Raw genomic sequence first — 25,552 nt, forward strand, 5'->3', positions numbered from 1 at the left:
TTTAAATTTTCTTCAGGAATTTTCTAGTAACAAAGGTCTAAAGTAGCCACTTTAGAAAGGGGAATATTGTGTGTGGTTATTTTTCTTCTTAGGCTGTATCCCCAAGTTTTTCAGACTCCTTTAAGTTAAGGCTAAAGTGAGGAAGGAATAGAGCCAAGTGAGGTAGGTGTCTGAGCCATGGAGTATAAATACCACACGATGTCATTTTTATTCAGGAAATGGGGGAGATTCAAGTCCTATAAATTCCTCTTCTGAAATCTTCACACCTGACTTTCCAGGATGCACATTTTCCTATGTAGACCAGTCTCCCCTGTTTCTTCAGTTAAGTCAAACCTATGTGTTCCTCTTTCCCCATATATTTTTGCTTGTTAGTGTATTTCTTGAGCTGTTTTCATATTTCTTTCCTTTCTGTGAAATGGTTTTTTTAAAAAACTTGGGACCACCAAGTTGTAAAGATGTATGTTTTTACCTGACAGTTATACCACAGGTAGACTGTCCAGTTGAGTTGAGAAGAGTGAATTGATAGCTTGTATTTGTTTTTAAAATTAAATTAATCCTGGATAAGAGTTGCTTTTTTTTTTTTTTTTTTTAAAGGAGTTAGTCCTTGACCACTAGTTTGGTACCATCTCTATTTTGGGTGACCTGTTTCACCAGCAGGCCTGTTACTCTCCATGACTAACTGTGTAAGTGCTTATAATGGAATAAATTGCTTTTCTACGTAACCCCATGCTGATGGGTTTTATTTAGTACATAACATTCATCAAACACCAGTCTGGCTTCTCGAAGGGTTGTTCAGAGGACAGTAATTGTCTCTGGTCTTTGACTATCAAGAGCAGAATTAAATATAATAGACCCGGAGCTAGAGAAAAGAGGTTCACTCCTTCCCAGGGAAAGTGCAAGACATAAAACGCTAAACCCGAGAGGCACAGGATTAGTCTTTGATAAAATCACATCTTTTTGAAGTCTCTCTAGAGAACTACATGGACTTGCAAGACTGTCAAAGGCAATGTGGCAGAGAGCATTTAAGGCAAATTTTAAATTTGGAAAAGGTGTTTGAACCTTTTCCCATAGAGAGGTTGAATCTCCCCAGTATATTTTTCACTGGGGTCTGTACTTAGAGGTTAGAAATAATAGGCTCTTGAAAGCCTTTATCACCAAGTACCATAACCAGATAAAATGCCTGGTTCTTTGCCAGGCACTCAATTGAACTGAGTAGATCACTCTGACCCAGAATCATTTTCATGAGACACAGTCTTTGGGAAAATCTGAGTATTCTTAACCTTTAGGTTCAAATCTGGATTGGTTCCTCTTTTCCAAGTCAGTAGTTCTTTTAGAGTATAGCGAAAATTATCTTCACACAATTAGGAGTAAACTGTATGAGTCTGCACAGACTTAAACTTTGTAAAAGGATTCATTTTAAAGTCTAACACTCATGGCACAAAAGAATTCAAATTGTAAACCCATATAATGAAAATCGGCTGCCTTTTTGACCCTACCTGTGCTCCAAAAAAGGTTTTTGTTTTGGGTCAACACAAGGCAAGATACATTCTTCACAACACTAAAGTGTGTCCATACATCCATCCTTTACTCTGCACGTGGGGGTTGCTGCTGGAGAACAGAAGGCTTCTTTTTCCGTTGCTAAGTGCATTTAGCTTGGTACCAGCAGCCTATGAAATAGACTCCACCTAAGCCTTGACTGATGGTGTTCTGCCTCCAGCCAGCCTTAGAATCTTTCTAAACAGGTCAGCCTGTATTTGTAACTTTCCCAGGGTGAATTGCTTGCCAAGTCCCTGGCACTCCCTTCTCTGGAAAAAAAGTATGTCCAGAGGGTACTTAGTGATCCTTTGCTAAGAAGTTTTGTGTTGCTGTTTCTGGATTGCAGATTTGGCCATATGTTTCTAAACAGCCCCTGTAAAGTTGAGAAAAGAAAAAATAAGTTTATATTTTGTGCAACTTGAAATAATACAGCATAAAGTTCATCACAACTTCCGAAGTTTACTTAGTGCGGGCTAAGTTGGGGAGAGATTGCTAGAGTGTGATTTACATATGATTAGGAATGCATTTCCCTCCAAATGCCTATTAGGGTGCCTCTTACCTGCAAGACTGAATGAATGGTAACCTATGTGGTGGTGATGGGACGGACTAGCCAGGTTAACCTTGCATGGGTGTTAACAATGACTGAAATTCTTAAGATGAGTCGTTGCCCTTTCCTTCCCTATTGTACTTTTAATCTGATCCACACAAAGGTGTTTAACATACCATTTTCCTCAATTACAAGGTTCTCTAATCTCCCAAACAATAAGCGTAATCAGTTACTCCTAGGTAAAACATGGTAAAAGAAAATGCTAGTAAGTTACGAAAAGTATTGGTTATAACTGTTATTTGTGAGTTTGTATCTAAGACACAAGACTAGCTAGAAAGTAAGAATTAAATTTATGGGCATCTGTCTAGTATACAACTTAACATAGACCTTTTTTATCCTTAATGTCTTTATCCAAGAGAATCTAGGATTTTATCAGGAATATAAGAACATATTAGTATATAAAGAAATCAATGGATAGGCGTGTTGCTTGTTTCACATATTAAGCAATAATCGTGGGGCACCTAGGTGGCTCAGTCGGTTAAGCATACGACTCTTGATTTGGCTCATGATCTAACAGTGAGTTTGAGACCCGTGTCCAGCACTGTGCTGCCAGTGCATAGTCTGCTTGGGATTCTCTCTCTCCCTCTCTCTCTGCCCCTCCCCTGCTTGCTGTCTGTCACTCAAAATAAACTTTAAAAATAAATTCTGTCCCTCAGGCTAAAACCTACTTGAGTTTTTTGTTTTTGTTTTAACTTCCATATTTAGCCTTCTGGCCTCCTTTGTCATAGTCTGAATTAGGTAGCATAACTGTCTTCTCTGCTATTTTTTTTTTTATTAAAAAATTTTTTTTTAATTTTTTTTTTTTAACGTTTATTTATTTTTCAGAGAGAGACACAGCATGAACGGGGGAGGGGCAGAGAGAGAGGGAAACACAGAATCGGAAACAGGCTCCAGGCTCTGAGCCATCAGCCCAGAGCCCGACACGGGGCTCGAACCCGTGGACCGCGAGATCGTGACCTGAGCCGAAGTCGGACGCTTAACCGACTGAGCCACCCAGGCGCCCCATGCTATTCTAAGGAAACTTTATGAATAGCTGATGGGGTAGAATAGGCCAAGGAAAGTGATGCACAGAGCCCCTAGATGTGTCATCCTCTTACAGAATTCCCAGTGATAATTAGGGCATATTTTGAGTCCTGCTAGAAACAGAAACATTCCAAGTGACTGCTGAATGCTTAAATCGGGCAGTCTGGAGGTATGTGTTATTCCTAACTGACTTGTCATTTGACACACTTTTTTTTTTTTTTTCAGGCATTAGTATTGTTAAGTTAGGAAAGCAGCAACAAGGCAAACACCACTCTTGTACCCTCAAGGATCACCTTGAGACTGTGTCTCGATTCCACCTGTCTGAGAAGTGGGAGCGTTAGCCTGTCCCAGGCTCTTGGATAGCATAGCCCTTTAAAAAAAAGAAAGCCATTTTCCATTTGTCCTGGATGAGCACAGTTTGGAAATCATTTCCCAAGTCATTGTTTTGCTTTTCCATGTTAAGTGAAATTTCCCCTGAGCAACATCTCCCTCCCCACCATCCCCTCAGCCGGTGTCAGTTAAGATCTGAATAGCAGCAAAAACTGACTTATAAGTTGAGAGCTCTTCGGCGAGGCTGATCCTTAGCTGCTCTATCTCTTTGTTCTTCTGTTGCTGGAGTTGTACCCCATTCCTTAACCGCCTTTGTCGTTCTTCCATTTCCTCCAGCTGTTCCTGCAGGTGAGAGGGTCAAGAACATCTCTAGTGAGCAGAACAATAAAAAAACTGGCATTGTCCGTTATAGTTTATAAAGCACTTTCTTAGATGTTGTTTAATCTTCACGCCAGTATAGTTTGAGAAACTGGTTCAAAGAAATGTTGGGACAAAGTAATCCTGCTTAGGAAAATGGTGACCAGAAAGGAGTCTTGTCTATACTGGCAGACTACTGCTTAATAGAATCCTACAAAGGGTGGGTGGGTGCTCAGATGGTTTTTTGTTTGTTTGTTTTGCAGTTTTAAGAAGTGTTGGGGAGAGTTGTGGTCCTGTAGGCGGTGTGCTGAGAGTTTTATGGACCTCTGGCTTTGTGCAAGTTTATTTCTATCAGGATAATCAGTTTTTACATCATCCTGCAACTTAAAGCAATTTAAAAGAAACCAAGTCTTGGGGGTGCCTGGCTGACTTGGTATAGCATGCGACTCTTGATCTTGGGGTTGTGAGTTCAAGCCCCACGTTGGGTGTGGAGCCTACTTTGGAAAAAAAATCAAGTCTTTGTATGCAGTTATTCTTAACTATTTTTTTGTTTGTTTATTTTGAGAGAGAGTGTGTGGGAGGAGCAGACTGAGAAGGGGAGAGAGAATCCCAAACGGGCTGTGTACTGTCGGCACGGAGCCTGATGCAGGGCTCAAACCAACAAACCATAAGGTAATGGCCTGAGCCAAAATTTTGAGAGAGATACAGCACAAGCAGGGGAGGGGCAGAGGGAAGGTGAGACAATCCCAAGCAGGCCTCACACCATCAGCACAGCCTGCCATGGGGCTTGAACCCACGACCTATGAGATCATGGCCTGAGCCAAGGTCAAGAGTTGGACACTTAACTGACTGAGCCACCTAGGCGCCCCACTTATTCTTGGCTATTAAATGTAGTTCTAAGAGAGTTAAAACTATTGGAAGTCCAGTTGTTTACAGGAAAGACTAAACACAAGTTTTGTATTTGAACCTCCTTGAAGTCCAAAATAGCTCTGCCCGGTACTTCTGTAACATCATATGCAAATAGATGCTTTATTAGGATGTTGGCTATCCTAGTTGTTAATTTCCTTATACTGTACTTGTTACACAAAAAGACTGAATTTGTTCCAAAGTGCTAAGTTGGAAGATGAAGAAGCTATGCCCCAGAGGCCTTCAGGAGCCTTAAGATGATTGTCCGTTTCCCATTCTGCCCAAACCAAACAGGATATATTCTGTAAACTGTCTCTGCCCAGGATTAATGCCTGAGGAGTGAGGTAAGGAAGATGTCAGCAAATCCGTCTCTGGCATAGTTGGTAGCTGGCGTGGATCCTTAGGAAGCATGAGGGAGATGGGAAGGGAAGGTTGCAGCTGAAAGGCCTGTTTTAAAGGGGTAATGACTTCACCTCAGATTTTGAAGAATGATGAGCCAGGAATCCAGTTTAGGTACATGCTGTTATTAGAAGGATCTAAATAATTTGTTCTCTAAGTCATCCTTCATATACCTATGGCACATCATTCTGCAGCGTTTGATACTCTGGCTGAATTTCGACTTTGGTCAACCTTGTCAAAAGGCCTTTTTTTAGTGCCTTAGCCATACTTTGGTGCCACACAGAGATGCGGTTTTGCCATCTAAGTCTGTCTTCTGGAGGGAAGCACCCGCAAACCTCTGCGCCCCAATTCCCCAAGCCTCCTTTCGACATCTAGCAAAGCTGTATTTTGGTGAGACCTAAAAGTACACGCTTGGGAAGACAGTCTGTACCATCAATGATAAACTGACCAGGAGGAGCAACGTTACAAAATGAAACAAATATTGCTACCCTGACTGGCGTTAAGCCGGTCTTAATCATGTAGCACCACGAGATTAACTTTCTAAAACTGCTTTATCGTGTTCGTCTTTCAAAGACTTTCCACCTCTTGAGTCTGGCATTCAGACCCCCTTCAGTCTGACCCCTACCTCTAATTAGAACCTCCACTGCGCTTTCAGATGGACATTTTCCTCTAGCCTGCACTGTGTAGCAGGGAGGCCACGACTAGTCACATGTAGCTAGTAAGTACTGGAAATTCAGCTAATCTGAATCCACATGTACCTAAGTATAAGCTACACAGATTTTTAAGACTTGGCATATAAAACATTGTAAAATACCTCAAATTTTGATATTGACTGAATGTTGAAATATTTTTATATGCAGAGTTAAATAAAATACTAGTTTCACCTGTTTCTTACTTTTTTTTTTTTTTTTTAATGTGGCTACTAGAAAATTGTAAATGACATCTGTGGCCTGCATGATTCTTGGTTCTAGCCTGCTGCTCTAGCCTGACAAATTCACAGATCTCTGTGTCTTTACTCCTGCCATTTCTGTCACCTAAACAGCATCTGCTATATTACATTACCATTTATCTTTTTTCTTCTTGTGTAACTCCCAGCTTGTAGGTTCCTGTCCAGCACCCTGCACGTAATGCTGGATGTGAAGCACGTAGATAGTAAACATTCTATAATTCCGCATTCACGACCTACCAATTTCATCTAAAAACTTGGAGACCATTCTCAGCAAATTCCTCACACCACCCACTGCACCAGTCCCCAAATCCTACCCAAATATTTTACTTCACATATCTCACATGATCTCTCCCTCATAAGGCTTAAGTGGTCTTTCCAGGCTCCTTCAATCCATCCTACATGCCACCATTTTTAAAAGTATGTGCCTATGCGCAAGTACTTTACAAAGATTAATTCATTCTTTCCAACAGCCTTATGATGTGTATTATTACTAATCCCATTTTACAGTGAAGAAACAGAGTCACTGGTGAAGTCATTGGTCCAAAGTTTCCCAGACAGGAAGTGAGCCAGGATTTGCCACTGGCTTAGAAAACTCATAAGTTTTCTTGGGGCGCCTGGGTGGCTCAGTCGGTTGGGCGGCCGACTTTGGCTCAGGTCATGATCTCGCGGTCCGTGAGTTCGAGCCCCATGTCGGGCTCTGTGCTGATAGCTTAGAGCCTGTAGCCTGTTTCAGATTCTGTGTCTCCCTCTCTCTGACCCTCCCCCGTTCATGCTGTGTCTCTCTCTGTCTCAAAAATAAATAAACGTTAAAAAAAAAAAAATTTAAAGAAAACTCATACTTTACAACTGCGTTGTTGCCGTCTTGTCTGTGGAGCTCTTCAGTGGTCCTCAAACTGTTTTCCATGAAACCCCAGGAGAAAGCCATATGGAAGTGCCCTTGCCTCAGAAAGTAGCTCACTTTTACCTGTTTTACATGCTGGCATTCTATATCAAGTTGTGTTTGGGGGAAAGGGTCTGTGGCTTTGGAGAAAACCTTTTTTTTGAAAACCACTGAAAAAAAAAAAAAAAAAAAAAGAAAACCACTGACTTGAAGACTATGGAAAATCCTTCAGTCTGGTCCCAATCTACCACTACAGCCACATCTATCTAGTCACATTCTTAGGATCCAGCCATACTGAGCGCACTTCTCTTAACATGTCTTTTTATGTTTTCATGCTTTTGTGTAAGTCATTCCCTCTGCCTGGAATGCCTCTTTCCCATGTCTACCCAACAAATTTATTCTCCAAGGCTTAGTTCAAACACCTTGTGGAAGTTGAATGTGAACTTGGGCTAGATTGCACAGGGTCAGAATCCTCCTGTCACTTCCTGAACAAATGATTTGACTTGTCTGTCTGGTTTCTGTTTTCTCATTTTTCATACAGTGACAGTAATTTATAGCTATCGCACAGAAAGGTAAGGATTAAATGTATTAATACGTGTAAAAAACTACAAGTACACGGTAGCTATTGTTAACTCTTGTGAAATTTCCCCTCCGTGTCCCCAGGCAGGGGTAATTATACGTACTTCATTGGTACAGTGCCTTATTCCTACTACTGTTATAGTGTTTATCACTTGAAGAATATTAATGATTTCACTGATTCTATGGCTTTCACATTTTAACATTTCAGATCAGGGTGCATCTTAAAATCAAGTGTCTTTGATTTTACGCAATATGTTCATTATATCTGGTATCCTTCCTGGACTATAAACTATTTGAGGTCAGAAACTACCCCTCTCCCCCATTTCTCATCTCATCTCTTCTGCCAGCACATAGTTCACTGCCTGGCACATGGTAAGCAGGCGTAGAAAATATTTGTTGAATGAATAGATGATGGTGATGAAAGAGGCAGAGTGTACAACTGCAAGAGTGAAGTGCACCCTTGAAAAGTAGTCAGATGCCGTAAGTGACCTTTGGCAAACAAGTCTGGGAAGCCATTTCACAAAGCAGAATTTGCTTACTAGGACCTTGATTGCTACTTTATGACAAAGCAATAGGAGACATCCATCAAGAGTATTTTTCTTAGAATGATCTTGGGAAAGCTGTACCAATCAGCAAATCTGAAATCCAGCGCAGTGATGAAAATCGCGGGCGGGTGGGGGGCGGGGGCAATTCTACAACCCTAATACTATGTCCAAAAACTCCTCCAGAGGATTTCCTGTTGATGGTACCACTGTCCCAGTTAGGCTTGTCTGAAATCTTGACACCCTCTGTGACTTCTCACCCCTGCCCCCTTCATTCAGTGGCCACATTATCCTGCATTTGTTCTTGCATCCTTCCCCTTCCTTGTATTCCCACATTGGTTCCTCTTACCTATAGTAGCTTCCTGATTAGTCCCCTAGCTTCTAGGTCTCCAGCCCATTTTACACACTGCCACCCGTACTTTTTCTAAAAGTAGAGAAGCAATTATGTTACTCGCTTGATTAAATACCTTTACTGATGTAACTGAGTACTGAATGAAATCCAAACTCCCTAGTTTGGATTTCTGAGTCCTGACATGACCTGGGGCGCCTGGGTGGCTCAGTCAATTGAGTACCCAACTCTTCATTTTGGCTCAGGTCATGATCCCAGGGTTGTGGGATTGAGCCCCACGTCTGGCTCCACACTGAGTGTGGAGCTTGCTTAAGATTCTCTCTCTCTGCCCCCCTTCCCAGCTCACACACTCACTCTAATTTAAAAAAAAAAAAAAAGCCCAAAATGATCTGCCCCAACCTACCTTTACAGTTCAACTCACCTTTCAATTTTTCACCTGTCATATGCAGCCAGGTTGCAGATGTTGAGTTAATATATATATTAAAACTACTCTCACCTATTTTTTTAAATTTCTTTAATATGGCTATTATAAAGGTTTAAATTATATTATGTCTTGCATATTTCTTTGGGATAGCACTGGTCTAGATCTTGCCTATATTTTAATACCTAGCTCAACACCACTTCTTCCATGGAGTGTTGTCTGATTTAATGGATGACTAAAAATAATTTCATTATCGTATAGCACTCTTACCTGTACCTCTCTTAAATCACATGCTGCTCTTTCCCCTGGATTACAATTATTAATGTAATGTCTGTCTGAGTACAACTTAAGGATACATTTTATGCCAAAAAAATAAAAAGATCCTCTTTCACTAGACTGAACCAATTAAAAAGCTGCAGTGGGGGAGGGGATTGCTTTCATAATACAAACTACAGAAAGCTTGACAAAATTTTGAGTGAAGTGAATACAGCCATTTTCAACAGAGGATATGTTCCTTGAAGGATGGATCAGAATCTCTGGAACTTTTTAAGCTAAAGGAACATGTATTTCAAAAGATGAAAATACTGCTCTGAAAGGAACCACCACATCGTGGTCCCCTCATAGTGGCCAGCAGCCCTTCAGTCAGCATTTAACTGATGTCCTCTGAGCCCGAGTGGCAGAAAAAAGTAAAGCAATGCTCCCTTCCTTCTGAAAGCTCACAGTCCGTGGGAGAGAGACAAAATTGTGTTTTTACTTTGTATTTATATCCCACCCTGTTCTATAAAGGGATTAGAACTGGCTCACACTTAATCAGAAGTAACTGGAATACAAGTGAAATGGTGATAATGCACAAAGAAGGAAAATGAGGAATAGAGCTTCATAGATTTCATCCCAGTTTTTGCTTTGTTTTGTTTTAAGTAATCTCTGTGCCCAACATGGGGCTCAAACTCATGACCTTGAGATCAAGAGTCACACGCTCTACTGAACCAAGCCAGCCAGGCGCCCCTCGTCCCAGTTTGAAAACTGGGAAGCTCCAAGGCAGAGATCAGCTAGGTGGGACTTGAGGGTGAATGTGCAGGGAGGGAGAGAATGAAAATCCCACCTCGCCTCATCCCCCTCTTGCTCCCTGCACCCAAGCATGATTCACCAAGAATTGGAAAACTGCCATGGAAAGTGCACGGAAACGTTCACAATTGGCCAGGCCAGGGTTCATAGACCACCAGCTCGCTGAGCCTGTTTCCTCATCTATGAAAGTGAGAACACTTGATTTGGAGGCTTAACGAGAGGACCGGGTGACGGTCGGTGTCAGGGCGCCGCCTACATTCTCAGCCGGGAGCGCCGGCCTAACCTGGTGGGATGAAGAGCGGAGTAAAGGAGCGGCCGCCCCGAGGAGTAAGCGGGTCCTCCCGCATGTAGGAGGGCCTCCTTCAAAGTGGCCGCGAGACCTGTGACTCCGGTCACCTTTTCCTGCCCCAGGCTAACTGTCCGTGCCCAGGGGGCCTACCCTGTACTGCTGCACCTCCTCATCTCGTTTCTGCCTCACGAGCAAGATCTGGTCCTCCAGGTTCCTGTTCTGCAGCTGGAGCTGCCGGGCCTCTGCTTGCAGGGGTCTCAGAGCCTCCTTCATCCCCTGGATCTCGGCCTGGGTTTTCTGCAGCGCTTTGGCCGCAGCTTCTTTCCTCTCCAGGAGCCGCAGCAGCTGAGGCTCATACTCTTCCTCCAGGCCTTGGCGGCTCTCTGCCATGAGGTTCTCAAACTGGGCAGAGAGCCGCCGGCTCTCCTGGAGAAAGTGCCCGTCCCTCTGGCTGGGAGGTGCTTCCAGTTGTTGCCGTAACTGCTCCTTCTGCTTCTGATAGGCGTCCCGGAGCTGGGCCAGTTCCTCCGAGAGCTGGGCTGCCCGTGTGGTCAGCGCTTGCCGGAGATCGGCAAACTGGGCCACGTCCTGCCGGCGGCACTTGAGCTGGTATTGGCAGGCCACGCATTCCTTCGTCACCTTGAACAGCTTCTGCTTGACCAGCCGGATCTCCTCCCTCAGCCCGTCCCTCTCCAGCTCTGCTTGGGCGTGCAGTTTGTAGGCGGCCAGGATGTCCTGATGGACCTGCTGCACCTCCTGCAGGGCTGGTTCCCGGAGCAACACCAGCTCGTGGATGAGCCGATCCCTCTCCTCTTCCAGCTGGGCCACAGCTTGGACACATTGCTGGAAACGCTCCTCTAGTAATTCCAGGTCCTCTATGCTCAGGTTGTCTGTGCTGGGACTAGGCCCGGCTTGGAGGCTCTCCTCAGGGCTGGGTTTCTCCTCGCTCGTGACCCTCTCTCCCCCGGAACTGGTCTGCTCTGGGCTTGTGGTCTTTCCTGGCTGCGTGGGCTCGTCCACATATAGTATCTCCTCTGGCTTCATAGGCTCGTCCATCTCCAGGGCCTCCCCTGGTTGCCTGGTCTCCTCGATATACAGTGCCTCCTCAGGCTTCTCCGTCTCTTCCACGTAGAGTGTCTCATCGAGGTCACCTGTGTCCCCCAGGTAGAGAATGTCCTCTAAGTTCAAGGTCCCCTCCAAAGACAGAGTAACTTCTGGGTTCAAAGTCCCCACCTCACGCGGGGATTCAGAGTTCTCTTCGAGAGAAGAACTGGCTTCCGTTCTTGTTTCTCTGCAGGAGAAATGACTTAAAGTCAGAGGGCAGCCACAATCCCGGGATGGTTCCCGACGGGAGCCATTGGGCTTTTTTCGGCCTCTCACATCTCAGAGGGCACTTGTCTACTCCTTCCCCCTCCGTCAGCCTACCCCCATACACCCATGGCTCAGATCCCCTGACAACATCCCCATGACGTCAGCGTCTAGCCTCTGCTTACATACCTTTAAGGCCAGGAAGCTCACATCGTTCCACTGTCATAAGAAAATTCTAGTGTTGAAGTAAAACCTTCTCTGCAATTTTTTACCTGGACTTGGTTCCTCTTTCTGGAATCAGACAAATCTAACTACTTTCCCATGCCAAGTTCTTTAAACACCTAAGGAAAACTAACATCTTTCGATTATTCCATGCATGCCAAAGTGTCCAGTGCCCTCCTCGTTTGGGTCACTTCTTTCTGACTCAGCTCCAAACTGTCACTGTCCCTTGGGGGTGGGTATTGGAAACAGTATCCAGGTATGTTCTGAGCTCTGGACAGTATGTTTCTGTTGATAAGGCCAATATTGCCAATAGAGGGCAGCTCAATCATACTGGCAAATGCTGAGTTTGACTAAAGGCCTTTAAGACTGTCTCACACTGAGTACTTTTATTTTCCTAACTTTTTTAATGTTTACTTATTTTTGAGAGAGACAGAGCACGAACAGGGGAGGAGCAGAGAAAGAGAGAGACACAGAGTCCAAAGCAGGCTCCAGGCTCTGAGCTGGCAGCACAGAGCCCGATGTGGGGCTCGAACTCACTGCGAGATCATGACCTGAGCTGAAGTCAGATGCTAAACCGACTGAGCTACCCAGGTGCCCCTCACACTGAGTGCTTTTAAACCACATCTCTTGTTCCTGTAAAAACATTCATCTTGTTAGAATTGGCCCATCCTCTGGCCTGTCAAAGGCTCTTGAATTCAGATTCTGTGATTCTGACAGAGAGGTTCCTTAACCCAGCTGCCAGTTGCCTGCTAATTTAACCAGCTCCTGTTAAGGAATATTCTCCTGCTTCTCTGGCCTTCAAATGGCTTTGGTCCTTCCTGTTTCAATTCATCTTACCTACCTTGGATCTCTGGGCAATTCTTTGAAAATATAAAATACCACGGAAATAATAACAATAAATTACACTTAAAAAGGTCCTAATATCTGAATCTAATATCATTCAGGCTCAGTTCTGAATGATTTACGTATACCAATTCATTTAATCCTCATAACATTTTTATGAGGTAGTCATACTTATTATCCCCATTTTACAGATCAGGAAACTGAGGTGAAAAGAGATTAAGTAATTTGCTCAAGGAAACTCCTACTCCATGAGCACCAGTTATAAAACAAGTTAAATGTGAGTGTAGCTTACAAGAAACTTATTTTAGATATAAAGCATAAATGAAAAGCCCCATGTATCAGTGAAGTCATCTGTCTTGAAACGGCCGACTTGTGTCCAGGTTTTAAGCTCTAGATATCAGCTCCAAGTTCCCACTACAGATTACTTTTATTCTAAATCGTTGTGTCCTCACTCTGTCTTCCTCTCTAGCACCCCAGGAGTCCCTGGCTCCCCATTCTGTGTCTCATGGTGGCCCTCTGGAAGCCACAAGTGTGGCTTCACCAGGCCCCAGACATCACTGGCTTCATGCAACCCAAGCACCTGCACCGAAATCTAAAAGCTTGAAGGCAGCCTCAACCATCACCCTGTCTGTTCCCATCACTTTACCACAAAGACTGATCTCTCTCACCTGGTGTCACCTAGCACCTCAAACTCAACTTTTCCCAAATTATCCTTCTCCCTGGGCTCACTATACCTGTATTCTCCAGCTCAGAGAAGCACATCCCCATACAGCAGGTTGATGAGGCAAATAATCTACCCCCCCCCTTCTTTTTTTTTAATTTAAATTTTAGTTAGTTAACATACAGTACACTATTGGTTTCTGGAGTAGAACTCAGTGATTCATCACTTACCCACAACAGCCAGTGCTCATCACAACAAGCGCCCTCCTTAATACCCATCACCCATCTGGCCCATCCCCCCTCCCTCCATCAGCCCATAGTTCGTCCTCTATCATTAAGAGTCTCTTATGATTTGTTCCCTCTCTTTTCGTTCCCTGCCTCCCATATGTTCATCTGTTTTGTCTCTTAAATTCCACATGAGTGAAATCATATGGTATTTGTCTTTCTCTGATGGACTTATTTCATTTAGCGTAATACATTCTAGCTCCATCCATGTCACTGCAAATGGCAAGATTTCATTCTTTTTGACGGCTGAGTAATATTCCATTGCATATATATACCACATCTTCTTCACCCATTCATCAGTTGATGGACATCTGGGCTCTCTCCACCGTTTGGCTATTGTTGATAACAATAACAAATTATAACATTGGGGTGCCTGTACCCCTTTGAATCTTTGTACAATAAAAACATGTACCCCTTTGAATCTACATTTTGTCCCCTTTGGGTAAATACCTAACAGTGCAATTGCTGCATCGTAGGGTAGTTCTATTTTTGAGGCAAATAATCTTTAAACAGCTCTTTTCCTCCCCCACATAGCCAACTCACTGAGAACTGACCTATCTCAGAAAGTCTCCAGTCTCCACCTCCTCCTCATCCCCTTGCCAGGGCCCTACTCCAAGTCATCGCATACCTGCACTCATGTGCCAGCCTTGTAACGGGCATTCTTCCTTCTCATGCCAGCCTATTGCCTACAGTGCCACAGCTCACTAGAACATAACCGTGTCACATCACTTCATGCACAAATAGCCAGCTGCTTAGCATAGACTCAAAGCCCTTAAAGATGTGGCCCCAACATACCTTTCCAGGCTCATCTCACACTACCCGCCTCCGCCCACCCAGAGCATGTGTTAACACTTTTACACCTCCTACTCCTAGCCCACTATGTCTAAAGAATCCAGCTCAGAAAATACAGCTCCTTGTACACCATCTGATGAGAGAACAATCCTGCACCACCTGGAAAGGTAGAGCTCGTAGCACCAGAAAGGATGCACCTGCTCAGCCGGCCAGACCCACCTTGATCCTGAACAGAGCCCCTGCTTTCCCAGCAGACGGCCCTCACAGGCTCCTGCTGAGTTCTCCACCCTGGAATGACGTAACTGTGTTCAAGGCAGTATTCCAAGTATTTTACATGAATACTCATGTATATGATGCTCATCTGTTACCCCCATTTTGTAGATGAGGAAACCAGAGCACTGAGTAAAGAACTCACTCAAGGTTCCACAACTTGTAAGTGGTAGAGGCTGGAGAAGATGGCATCTGGCTCCAAAGCTGGACGGTGCTCCTTTTATCACTCTGTTCCCAGAACAGGCATGAGTTCTAAAACAGGTACAAAGCTACAGCAGGTCCAACAGAGCTTGGCACATAGCATTCAAAATATACTTATTTAGAGGTGCCTGGGTTGGTTAAGCCCCAGTTGGTTAGGCATCCGACTTTGGCTCAGGTCATGACCTCACGGTTCCTGAGTTCGAGCCCCACGTCGGGCTCTGTGCTGCCAGCTCAGAGCCTGGAGCCTGCTTCAGATTCTGTGTCTCCCTCTCTCTCTGCCCCTTCCCTACTCTCTTTCTCTCTGTAAAAATAAATAAACTTAAAAAAGGGGGGGAGGTGCCTGGGTGGCTCAGTTGGTTAAGCATCTGACTTCAGCTCAGGTCATGATCTCACAGTTCGTGGGTTTGAGCCCCGCATTGGGCTCTGTGCTGACCGCTAGGAGCCTGCAGCCTGCTTCGGATTCTGGGTCTCCCTCTCTCTCTGCCCCTTCCCTGCTCACACTCTGTCTCTCTCAAAAATAAACATTAAAATTTTTTAATTATAAAAAGTTAAAATATATATATATATATATATATATACTTATTTACCTACTCGTAAATTTCTATTCGTCTTTCAAGCCCCACTCATCTCCCCTGTGAAGCATTTCGCAGACAAACCCATTATTGCGTTCTCAAGGCACTTTGTGTGCAGCTCATCTTTGCACTTAGTGCTATTACAGCAGTGAGCGTGTCCGTGTCCCCTGAGAGTCCATTTCCTAAGGACAAGTACAGTTCTCATTCTCTGTGTATCCCAGGGTGGGGCTCTGTAGAAGGAAGGCAGGCAAGAAACCAACTCAGATCCAAGGAGGAAACTTTGCCCAAAGTCAAGTGGCAAAGCTGGAAGTAGAACCCCGGCCACCTGACTCCCAGGCAGCGCCCTTATCACACACTGTTGTTGCCTCTGTTGCCCCCCCCCCCCCCCCCCCCCAGTGCCAGGCCTCTGCTCAGTGCTGCCCTCACACAGCTGCCTCTCTCTAAGGGGCTGAGGAAAATAGGGTATGGGAGGTCGAGGGGCAAGGGAGCCGGCTCAGCTGGGGCCCCTGACCTCAGGCTTCCTTGGACTCCAAGCAGCCTCCCTCTGCCACTCTGACCCTGGCCCTAGAGGACTCCAGCAGCTCCCACTCTGCACATCGAGGCTGTGGCAAGGAGTGTCTGTGACAAGGAGTGTCTGTGACATGCTGCAGGCATGAGTTGGTGTGTGTCTGACTCTGTGTGTATCTGTATATGCATATGGCAGCACAGGGGACTGTATGTGCAAAACTGTACTCAGCTTTGTGCTGTGTGTGACAGCGAGGGGTGTGGGGTGTGTGTGTTTGCACCTTCACCTCTTCGGGGCTATGGTCTGACCTGGGGCAGAAATACTCCCTAGTGGCCCCAAATCCCTGAGCCACAGCCCTTTCCCCGTCACCAGTGGTAAGCTGACAGAGTGGATGGTTGAGGGCGGGCCTTCTCTCCGGGGGGGGGGGGGGGGGCCAAAGACCAAGGCCCTCCTAAGACCCTCCCCACCCCCCATTCCAGGCCTCAGACCGGAGAGAGCAAGCTGCCAGAACAGGCTCTTAACTCCAAGCTGGCAGCTGCCCAACCTTGCACCAAGTCCCTTCCACACAGCGAATTCAGCAACTGGAGGCCTCCATCTCCAGTCGCATTTGGGGTGAGGAATGAAAGAAAGCTAGTAGCGTCCTTGGCCACTCCGGCCCAGTGGCATTTGCCGGTGGATGCCCACCAGTCTGAAAGGGTTAATCGTCACCCAGCCCCGGAGGGGAGGGGGGGGGCGCTATAAAAAACCACAGACAAACGGAGGTGCCGGGACCCCGGGCCTCCCCCATCTCCCTTGGCCGGTGGCTCCGCCCAGTGCCCGCGCCGCACCCCGGCTGGCCCACCACCCCCAGCCAGGCGAAAGGTGATCGCGGGGGACTCGTCCAGCGCCCCCTCCCCCCAGCGCGGCGACTCGGGCCCTGCGCGGTCCTACCTCGCGGCCTGGGCGGCGCCGTCCCCATCGAGCCGGGGCTCCGGGCTGGCCATGGCTGCGCGACCCCGGGCTGGGCGGCCGCGTTATTAATAGCCGGCCCCGCCGGCCGCTCGCTCCGCGCCCGCGCCCGCCGCACTGGCAGCTGCCGCCGACACCGGATCCCGCCCGCCCCGGGCCGGGCGCGCCCACTTGGCCCCAGCTCCCGCCCGCGGGAGGAGGGAGCGGGCCGCGCGGCCGGGGGCGGAGGTGGGGGGTGGCCGATCGGCGTCTCCCAAACCCGCGGGCCCTGAGATCTTCCCGAACCTTCTTTCTCTCCACTCATTCCTTCCAAGGGTCCCAGCTGAAGGGGGGTGGGGTGGGGGCGGCTCTGCAGCCCCAGAAGAGCACTTCCCCTGCCTGGGGTCGGGGCAGAGGGTTGAGGTGGGGGGACTGAGAGGGACCCGGCACCCCAGCGCGCGCAGCTCGGCGTCCTGCGAGCCCCACCTGCGCAGGGGGAGGGGGAGGGGAGGCCTGAGCGCGGTGCCCCGCAGCTGTCCCGAAGGGCTGGGGGAGGAGGGGTCACGGCCACACCCGGTGCGTTTGGGGATAGTCGGGAGCCTGTTGCCGGGGGCTAGGGAAGGGCGATGGAAGGACTGCGTGGGAGGGGCTTAAGCCTATAAGGTCGAGTCCACACCGATGTCCACCCCCCGCGCTGCGGGGTTTCCTGGGGTCCCTCCGCTTGCTCCACCTGTCACCCCGACCCAGCCGCTCCTCTGTCCACTCCGAGGCGTGCCCCCTCCCCCCAAGGCCTTAGCCCATTAGAGTCAGGGTCAAATTTCAACACTGAAGTCTTTCTCCCTAACCCAGAAGCTGCCGGCCCCTTCCCAGACCTGGGCCTCCGGCATTCTCCCTTCCGATGCCTTTTTTCCACTTAATCTCTCTGTCTGAGGAGGTCTTTGACTCAACCGCACAAGAATGCTGTGTACTGTAAAGAGCGAGGGGCTGGATGTGTGTTTAATCAGAGAGGCCTTGAGTGTGGGGCGGGGGTGGGGCAATGGTGCCGCGGTGTTGAATGCGTGTGGGTTGTGTGTTGCGATCAACGTGCCCACTGCAGGCGGTGTGAACACCACATGGTTGTGTATGTGGAGGGGGAGATGGTGGGATTGTGTGCCCGTGTGTGACTCTGTGACGACTGTGGGGTACATGTCTGTGTGGGGGCATAGGGTTGGGGGCTTGTATAATCTTGGGGCGCGGGGTAGAGAGTGGTTGTTAGGCGTGGGGATCCGCGGTTGTGGACTGTTGTGACTGTGTTGTGGGGCACGTGTATGGGCCTGCGAGTGATTGTGTGCCCTCGAGGGACTAGGGCTGATGCGTGTTAGTATGGGAGTGGGTGCTCACAGGGCCATGCCTGGCGTGTCCTCTGTGTGTGACCCGGGGCCTGCCGACAGGTTCACTAATCTGTGTATCTGAGGGTGCCGCCTGTGGCTGTGTATTTATATCTCTCTGTCTAATGCAAGGGGGTGAGAGATTAACACCCAGGGTAGCCAAATACACCCTTGTAAGGCATGCATTAGAAAAAGCCGGGTTTTAAGGAGGCGGCTGGTCATTTTCTGACTTACCCCTAAAATATTCCAGAGGAGGAGGTTGGCAAAGCCTCAGCTGCTGGTCATTTGACAGCTGCTGCCACTCAGAGAGGAGCTGAGGGAGCCAGGGTGAGGCCTGCGGCAGCACTATTTGCTGTAGGTGCTAGGCAACAGGCAGCAAGGGTGGCCTTAAGAAGGGCTATCCCTTCCCCTCCAACACCCGCCCCCGCCCAGCCCAGGAGCTGGCCCTGGGCTGTCCCCAAAGCCGAATTCCTCACCCCTTCTAACCTTCCCTAAAGCCTTCCTTAGGCTGCAACCCCAAATCTCTCAGGGTCCCAGAAGCACTTCTACCTGCATACCTTAGTTTATGCTGTTCCCACTTGTCTTGTCGAACGCCCTTCACATCCCAGCTTCTACTCTTCTTTGGGTCTCTGCCTACATGCCATCGCCTCAGAAAACCCTTCCCTGATGTCCCCGCCCCCCAGCATAAATGTCTATCAAGTTACTATTTATCCCACTGCCTTATTTTCTGTACAGCACGGATTACATCTGAAATAATGTTGTTTCTTTTCCATTCCTTCCTTTTCCGCTTTCCCCACTAGAATGGAAGCCCCATGAGAGCAGGGACTTTGCGTTGTCTTGTCCCCTGCTGTGTCCCCAAGACCCAGCACAGGGCCTGGTACATAATAGGATCTCAAAAAAAAAAAAAAAAAAAAAAAAAAAGCCTCTGCTGCTCACCACCAAGAAGCCCCTGTGTACTTAGGGAAACAGACATTCACATGTGCTCAGATTGCACATACTAAGGCTGAGAGAGGTATGTGACGACACGGGACTCACTTCACTTGGCATACGGCGGCATTCGGCCTGTGCGAGGGCCTGTGTCAGGGCAAACGGCCTAATTTGGCCCAGGCCCCTGCCTGCAAAGAGCTCACAGTGTAAAGGATGCAAGAACTGTTGTCTGGGGAGACAAACCCATGCAGAGAATAATGCCCGACTCGGGTTGCTGAGTGGTGTGCTAGGCACTGAAAACCAGGGAAGCCAGGGATGGGACAGATGAACTCCAGGAGTAGGACAACCTCACAAACAGAGTAACCTGGACCTGGAAGGAGGAGAAAGGGTGCTGATGTCCGGCACAGGCTTCTTTGAAAGACGGGCATAGCCACTCTGTTTCTCGGCCCCTTTACAAAGCCAAGTCCAGAAAGAGCCGAGAAGGCCCTGGGCTGGCTGCTCTTTGCCTAACCGCCACCCTCCATGCCTCTCTGCTCTGGGGCCGACTCTGGCTGACAGTCTTACCTGGCCCCCTTGCCTTACAGTTTCAGGTGGAGTTTGGCTAATAGGAGACACTGACAGTGTCTAAGATCAGTGCGAAGGAGGGGAGTTAGACTGAGATATTTCTAACATCCACCTCCCTCTGTGATTTTGGCAGTTACTATGTTCCTCCACAGAGAGCCACAGCTCCTGTGCGGCAGCCTGCACCCATGGGTACAACGCGCTCACCAGGTTCATTAACAAGGTTCTCTCCTCTTGCCTGTCAGGTCCTTGGGGGGTGGGGGGGGGGGTGGGGGGGTGGATACCATCCCTCCGTTGTGAGCCCCAGGGTGCTTCACCGTTCCTGCCCACACCTCTGTGAATAGTTCCTTCATTAAACACTCTTCCATTTGAAGCTTTGTGTTCCCTTTCTCCTGCTGAGACCCCTAAGGTAAGAACTAAACCGGGGCACCTGGGTGGCTCACCAGGTTAAGCATCTGACTTCAGCTCAGGTCATGATCTTGCCTCACAAGAGTTCAAGCCTCGCATAGGGCTCTGTACTAACGGCTCAGAGCCTGGAGCCTGCTTCAGATTCTGTGTCTCCCTCTCTCTCTCTGCCCCTCCCCCGCTCATGCTCTGTCTTTCCCTCAAAAATAAACATTAAAAAATTAAAAAAAGAACTAAACCGAAGGAAGATGAGCCCTTCCTTGGCAGAGAATCCAGGAAGCCCTTCTTTCTAAATTCCCAACCAAAACCAGAATCAGAAAAGTTGTAAACTGATCAAAATTCCATCCTAGGTGAACAGTGACCTCCTGGCCACCACCCTGGGCAGGAGCCTAACCCAAGAGGTCCCTCTTAGCTCACCTTACTCAGGCTTAGGCCGGTAGTTACCTTGGCCAAGAGGACGGGGCAGCGAGGGGGCTGAGAGTGGAGGAAGGGGAGGAGGCATGCCTGGCAGAGGGAGGAGCTTGGAAGTAGAGAGCGGCACCAGGGGGCCGCAGAGGGGGCGGAGTCTTGGCAGCAGCCTCCGCCACACTCCAGAGCGTGCCTCTGCGACCTTGGGAAGCCAACCTCACTGAACCTCAGTCCTCTGTCGGTGAAACGGTCAGTTAATATCCTCTTCACAGGACTGTTGTGGAAAGCAATCAAATGTGAGGTTCAACACACGAGCGGGTGGAGTGAACTTGCTCCAAAAGCTGAGAGTAGCACATTCCCCATTATTACTGGTGCAGGTAGAGGCCATTCTGCTGAGTTTCTGTGTGCCAAGAGCTCCCATCTAGAGGTGGGAGGAGGATAGGAGGAGCCCACTGCTTCAAGGGAGCCCAGGGACAAATCCAAGCCTAAAACCTGCCTCTGCAATTAGTCACTGTGGGACCTTAGGAAAGGCACTCTACCTCACAGATTGTTTTCGTCTCTGTAAAACCAGATAATATTTTTTACCTGATGTGTTTGCTGTGAGGATGAATTGAGAACACAAAAAGCATTTAGTCTGGTACTGGATGCATTCTAAGTGTCCAAGAAATATTAACTATTATTTAAAAAACTCGCCTTTCGGGGCGTGTGGGTGGCTCAGTCGGTTGAGCGTCTGACTTCGGCTCAGGTCATGATCTCGCGGTCCGTGGGTTCGAGCCCTGCGTCAGGCTCTGTGCTGACAGCTCAGAGCCTGGAGCCTTTTCAGATTCTGTGTCTCCCTCTTTCTCTGACCCTCCCCTGTTCATGCTCTCTCTCTGTCTTAAAAAACTCGCCTTTCTCCCTCTTACTCTCCCCAAAACTACAACCAAGGACTGACTTACTGCAGTATGTCATTCATTCATTCATTGATTTATTCCTTTATTCATTCATTCATTCATTTCAACATTTATTAAGCCAAACAATGTTCTAGATCCTAGGAACATAGAGACAAGGAAGTCATTAAAGCAAAACAATATTGGGGCACCTGGGTGGCTCAGTCTGTTGAGTGTCTGACTTTGGCTCAGGTCATGATCTTGCGGTCCATGAGTTCGAGCCCCACATCAGGCTCTGTGCTGACAGCTCAGAGCCTGGAGCCTGCTTCGGATTCTGTGTCTCCCTCTCTCTTTGTCCCTCCCCTGCTCATGCTCTATCTCTCTCTGAGTCAAAACTAAATAAAACATTAAAAAAAATTTTTTTAAATAATAAAGCAAAACAATATCTTTCTTTTTTTTTAAGTTTATTTATTTATTTTGAGAGAGAGAAAGAGAGAGAAAGTAGGAGGGGCAGAGAGAGAGAGAATTCCAAGCAGTCTCTGCACCATCAGCACAGAGCCTGATGTGGGGCTTGAACTCACAAACCATGAGACCATTACCTGAGCCGAAACCAAGAGTCGGACGCTTAATCGACTGAGCTACCCAGGCACCCCTCTATATTTCTTTGTTGTTGCATCCCTTAGCCCCCTAGGTTTTCAGTAAATAATGGCCAAATGAGTAAATTATATTAGTTGTTTTCCTGAGCACCTACTACAGGCCAGGTGCTAAGCTAAACATTTTATCTCCATTATTGCAAAGGATCTCAAAATGACAGCCCCAAACAGAAGGCCTGTAATTAAGCTCATTTACTAATGGTAAATCTGAGGCTCAGATTGGTTAGCAACTTAGTTGACTAAAGTCACACAGGCAGAAAAAGGTGGCAGTCCAATTCCGTATACTGCCTCAATTAATGACTTGAATTACTTTTTATCATCATCATCGTCACTATGCGTGAGCTCCTGAGGCTGATCTTAGAGTCCAGTGAGTGTCCGGTGGCCTTTTCCTCTTCAAACTGACCCAGGAGGAGCCCAGGTGTGGCACAGACTTGGATTCAAATCCAGTTCTGCATCCCTGGTTATTATAACTTCTCCAAACCTCAGCTTCCACTGCTGGAAAATGAGGTTGAGTGGGTGTGCCACAAGAAAATGGAGAGGAAATGCCTAGCACCTTGCCCAGTACACAAGAGTCGCTTGGTAAATGTCGTCTTTATTTCCTCCTTCCTCCCCGCGCGGGAGCTGCTGTCTGGGGGTCTTCAGTCTGGTGCTGAGCGCCCACAGGGGACCTGCGCTTAAGGGTCGGGTTCTTGCGGCGATTCCGAGCGCTGCCTCCAGGGGGTGCCACCACACCGACCCCGGGTCTCTGGGGTGGCTGTTCCCACAGCGGCCGCGCCGGGTCGCCTGGGCCCGGAGCTTTGGGGGATGAGGGCGCGCGGGTGGCAGGGAGGTCCAAACCCCAGCTGAATCAAAATGTTTTTGGCATCAAGGTCATAAGTAACAATAAACAACAATAATAGTAATAGCACCAGATCCACTGGTAACTAGTGGTTACCGATTTAAGAGGCGTTTTTGCGTGCTGGAGACTGTGGGACTCCAGGGAACAAGCCAGGTTTAGACTCAGACCAGGTTCCAATCCAGCCCGCTCTCTCTCACCCTGTGCTCTGCAACCTTGGGCCTCTCTGCACCTGCTTCCTCAGCTTCCAAAAGGGAAAGTATAATAATATAGTTCTCGGGAGGAATGAATGAACTTCTGGAGAGCTCACTGAGAGCAACTTGGGCAAGTGCATTTACTGTAAGCCTTACCTCTTCCCTGTGAAGGAGCTATTGTTACACTCCCTTTACAAACTGAGGGTCCACGGGGAGGAGGGAGGCTTTTACCAGGCTCCCTTGGCCTCCCTGGTGTTCTCTCTCTCTCTCTCTCTCTCTCTCTCTCCTCGCACAGCCCAGAGACCAGTCCAGGATTTCATCCCTAAACCCACCACCCAGCAGCATCTCCTCTCCTTGGAGTTGCCCCTTCCCCTCAAACCCCCAGGCTCCTCTGGACACTGTCCTTCCATCCCCAGGTGCAGATTCTGGCCAGAAAATGTCCCCTGGCTACTCCCACGACACCCCACCCCAACCCTCCAACTGAAGCTACGGCCCTCCTCTTGCCTGCCTAGCTCTTCTAAAACCCAAAAACCCATCCAGTCATCTCTTCCAAGAAATCTTTCCTGGGTTCTCTCCCCCCAGGTCAGCACCCTTTGCATATGCTGTTCCCTCTACCTGCAAGCCCTTTCCCCAGCCCTAATGCCTGTGACTCAGGGCACAGCTTAAATATCCCACCTTCTAGGAAGTCCCCCTCCCCTATGTTGCTGCTGTCCCCTGTACTTCCTCTAAACAGGTCACAGCATAAAAGAATTGCTTGTTTAAATGTTCCGTCTACCCCCATTACATAGTGATGCCCTGAAAGCAGGAGCCATCAAGGTTCAGCAGGAACCCTGTCGGGGTCTCCATGGTACGACAAGGCCTAGCCCAGTGCCGGAACACAGTGCATGCTCAGTAAATGCATGTCCAGGGAATGAGTGATTCGGCCCAGCTGGGTCCACTCATTGAGCCTCCTCAGCAGCCTCAGCTCAGAGGTATGTGCACAGTCACGGCAACAGAAGCACATACTCAGAGGCAACAGTCACACACAGAGTCACATGCACGCACAGTCACAAAGAATCGTACGCAAGAGACATATGCACAAAGCTGAATTCGTCTATTGCTCATTTCTGCTTTTCTGTGTTTACGTACCTTTGTATCCTACGTATGTGTTCACTTTCTTGTTTTGTGACTTGAGGTCCCTGAGGACAATGTCGTGTCTCCTTGACCAGCCTGGTAGCCTGCCCCCCATCAGACTGGGAATCCCAAGGGAAGTGTTATATCTCCCCAACTAGTCTGGGGCGCTGGGCCAGGGAGTCTCTTCCCCACCAGCCTGAGAGCTCTTGGAATAGTCTGTCTCCCACGGCCAACTGGGAATCCTTGGGGCAAGGGCAGTATCTCCCCCACTAATGAGGCTTGGAGACCCAAAGACAGAATGGGATCTGATTAAGCTGCAGGAGCAGAGCTGAGCTGGATCTCCCCTATCAGACTGGTGGCTCCCAGGAGCATGGCTGACTCTCCCTGACCCCTCTCCACCCCTGCCACCTGCCCACCAGCCAGGCCTTCCTCCCACCAGGGTACAATGATTAGGGCTGGGTGGGGCTGCTGGGGCTTTGGAAGCAGCGGCAAACCTAACAGCAGACCACACTGCACATCAGCAGGATCAGTGAGGCTCCAGTGGGGAGTAAGAGGGCTTGGGTCAGTTGTCCTGGTAATCCCATCAGAAGTCTTCCATTCACTCCCCAAACCTGTCCAGAGTCCCTGGGCCTGGGCCTGGCACATGCTGCCTCTATTATGTTCCTTAATTCCCTCGCCAATCCACTCTTGGGAGACCATCACCCCATTTATATTACAGCTAGGAAACTGAGGCTCAGGCAGCAAGTGACTTGCCCTAAGTCACATAGCTGGGAAGTAGCAAAGCTGGGCTTCCCCCTTGCACAGCGGCCTCCTGTCCAGGTTTGAGGAACACTGGGGAGATCTATTTGACAGGAAGCAGTGACTTTCCGTGCGTGCCTCACGTGGCCAGGTTTCTGGCTTGGACCGTGGTACCGGCTGTGGAGACAAACAGCGCCTAAGGATCAGAGGACGGGAATGACAGCTGGGGAGACTGGGAACACCGAGGAGGGGCAGGATCCACAGGCAGCCAGCCAGAGCAGGCAGGAGGAAGGCCTGGAGCCCAGTCTTCCTGGTCCCGGTGCCCAGCACGAGCATCCCCTCCCCACTGGGCTCCTGGCACTGGAGTCCAGGATTCAAGTCCTGTTCACCATCTGACCCCCCTCTGAGGGCCTCACTTTCCGCATCTGAGAATCAGGGCAGAGACCGGATGGGGTCAGCGCTTGGGATTCCCGCTCCATTAAGCCTTTCTTGGCCAGGGTGCAGCCCGGGCGCAGGTGAGCGAGTTGCCACATCAGCAGGGCGAGCCCCGCCCCGTCCCCTCCCCCAGTTCCGGAGGGAGGCCCCGGAGGCCCCAGAGGACGGTGGGAAGTGGGTGGGGAGAGAGGGCTGAGCCCAGTCGGCTGCCGATTGGGGGAATGGCTGGA

The 25,552-nt window shown here is 48.6% G+C and overlaps 1 protein-coding gene across 2 annotated transcripts; it reads right to left on the reverse strand.

Annotated features, from left to right (window-relative positions):
* Positions 1-99: 99 nt before the first annotated feature.
* On the reverse strand, positions 100-16,939 carry SYNC (syncoilin, intermediate filament protein). Of its 2 annotated transcripts, XM_042996322.1 has the most exons (5): positions 16,821-16,939; positions 10,383-11,523; positions 3,714-3,838; positions 3,460-3,536; positions 1,853-1,909 (listed from the first exon to the last, which is right to left on the reverse strand). In XM_042996322.1, exons 1-5 carry the CDS (start codon positions 16,871-16,873, stop codon positions 1,899-1,901), a joined length of 1,407 nt encoding a protein of 468 aa, XP_042852256.1. In that variant the 5' UTR covers positions 16,874-16,939; the 3' UTR covers positions 1,853-1,898. The 2 variants fall into 2 exon arrangements, with proteins under 2 accessions (XP_042852257.1, XP_042852256.1); XM_042996323.1 differs by lacking the exon at positions 3,460-3,536 and having other exon boundaries at positions 100-1,909.
* Positions 16,940-25,552: the final 8,613 nt, after the last annotated feature.

This window comes from Panthera tigris, chromosome C1, assembly GCF_018350195.1.
Source record: "Panthera tigris isolate Pti1 chromosome C1, P.tigris_Pti1_mat1.1, whole genome shotgun sequence".
Classification (NCBI taxonomy): domain Eukaryota; kingdom Metazoa; phylum Chordata; class Mammalia; order Carnivora; family Felidae; genus Panthera; species Panthera tigris.

Bases quoted from the DNA above. Each gene is read 5' to 3' on its own strand.
- SYNC (XM_042996322.1), bottom strand. From the start codon at position 16,873: ATGGCCAGCCCGGAGCCCCGGCTCGATGGGGACGGCGCCGCCCAGGCC. The intron at 11,524-16,820 runs GTAGGACCGCGC...TTTCTCCTGCAG, and splicing joins GGCGCCGCCCAGGCCGCGAG to AGAAACAAGAACGGAAGCCA. The intron at 3,537-3,713 runs GTCAGTTTTTGC...TTTTTTTTAAAG, and splicing joins GAAGAGCTCTCAACTTATAA to GGCTATGCTATCCAAGAGCC.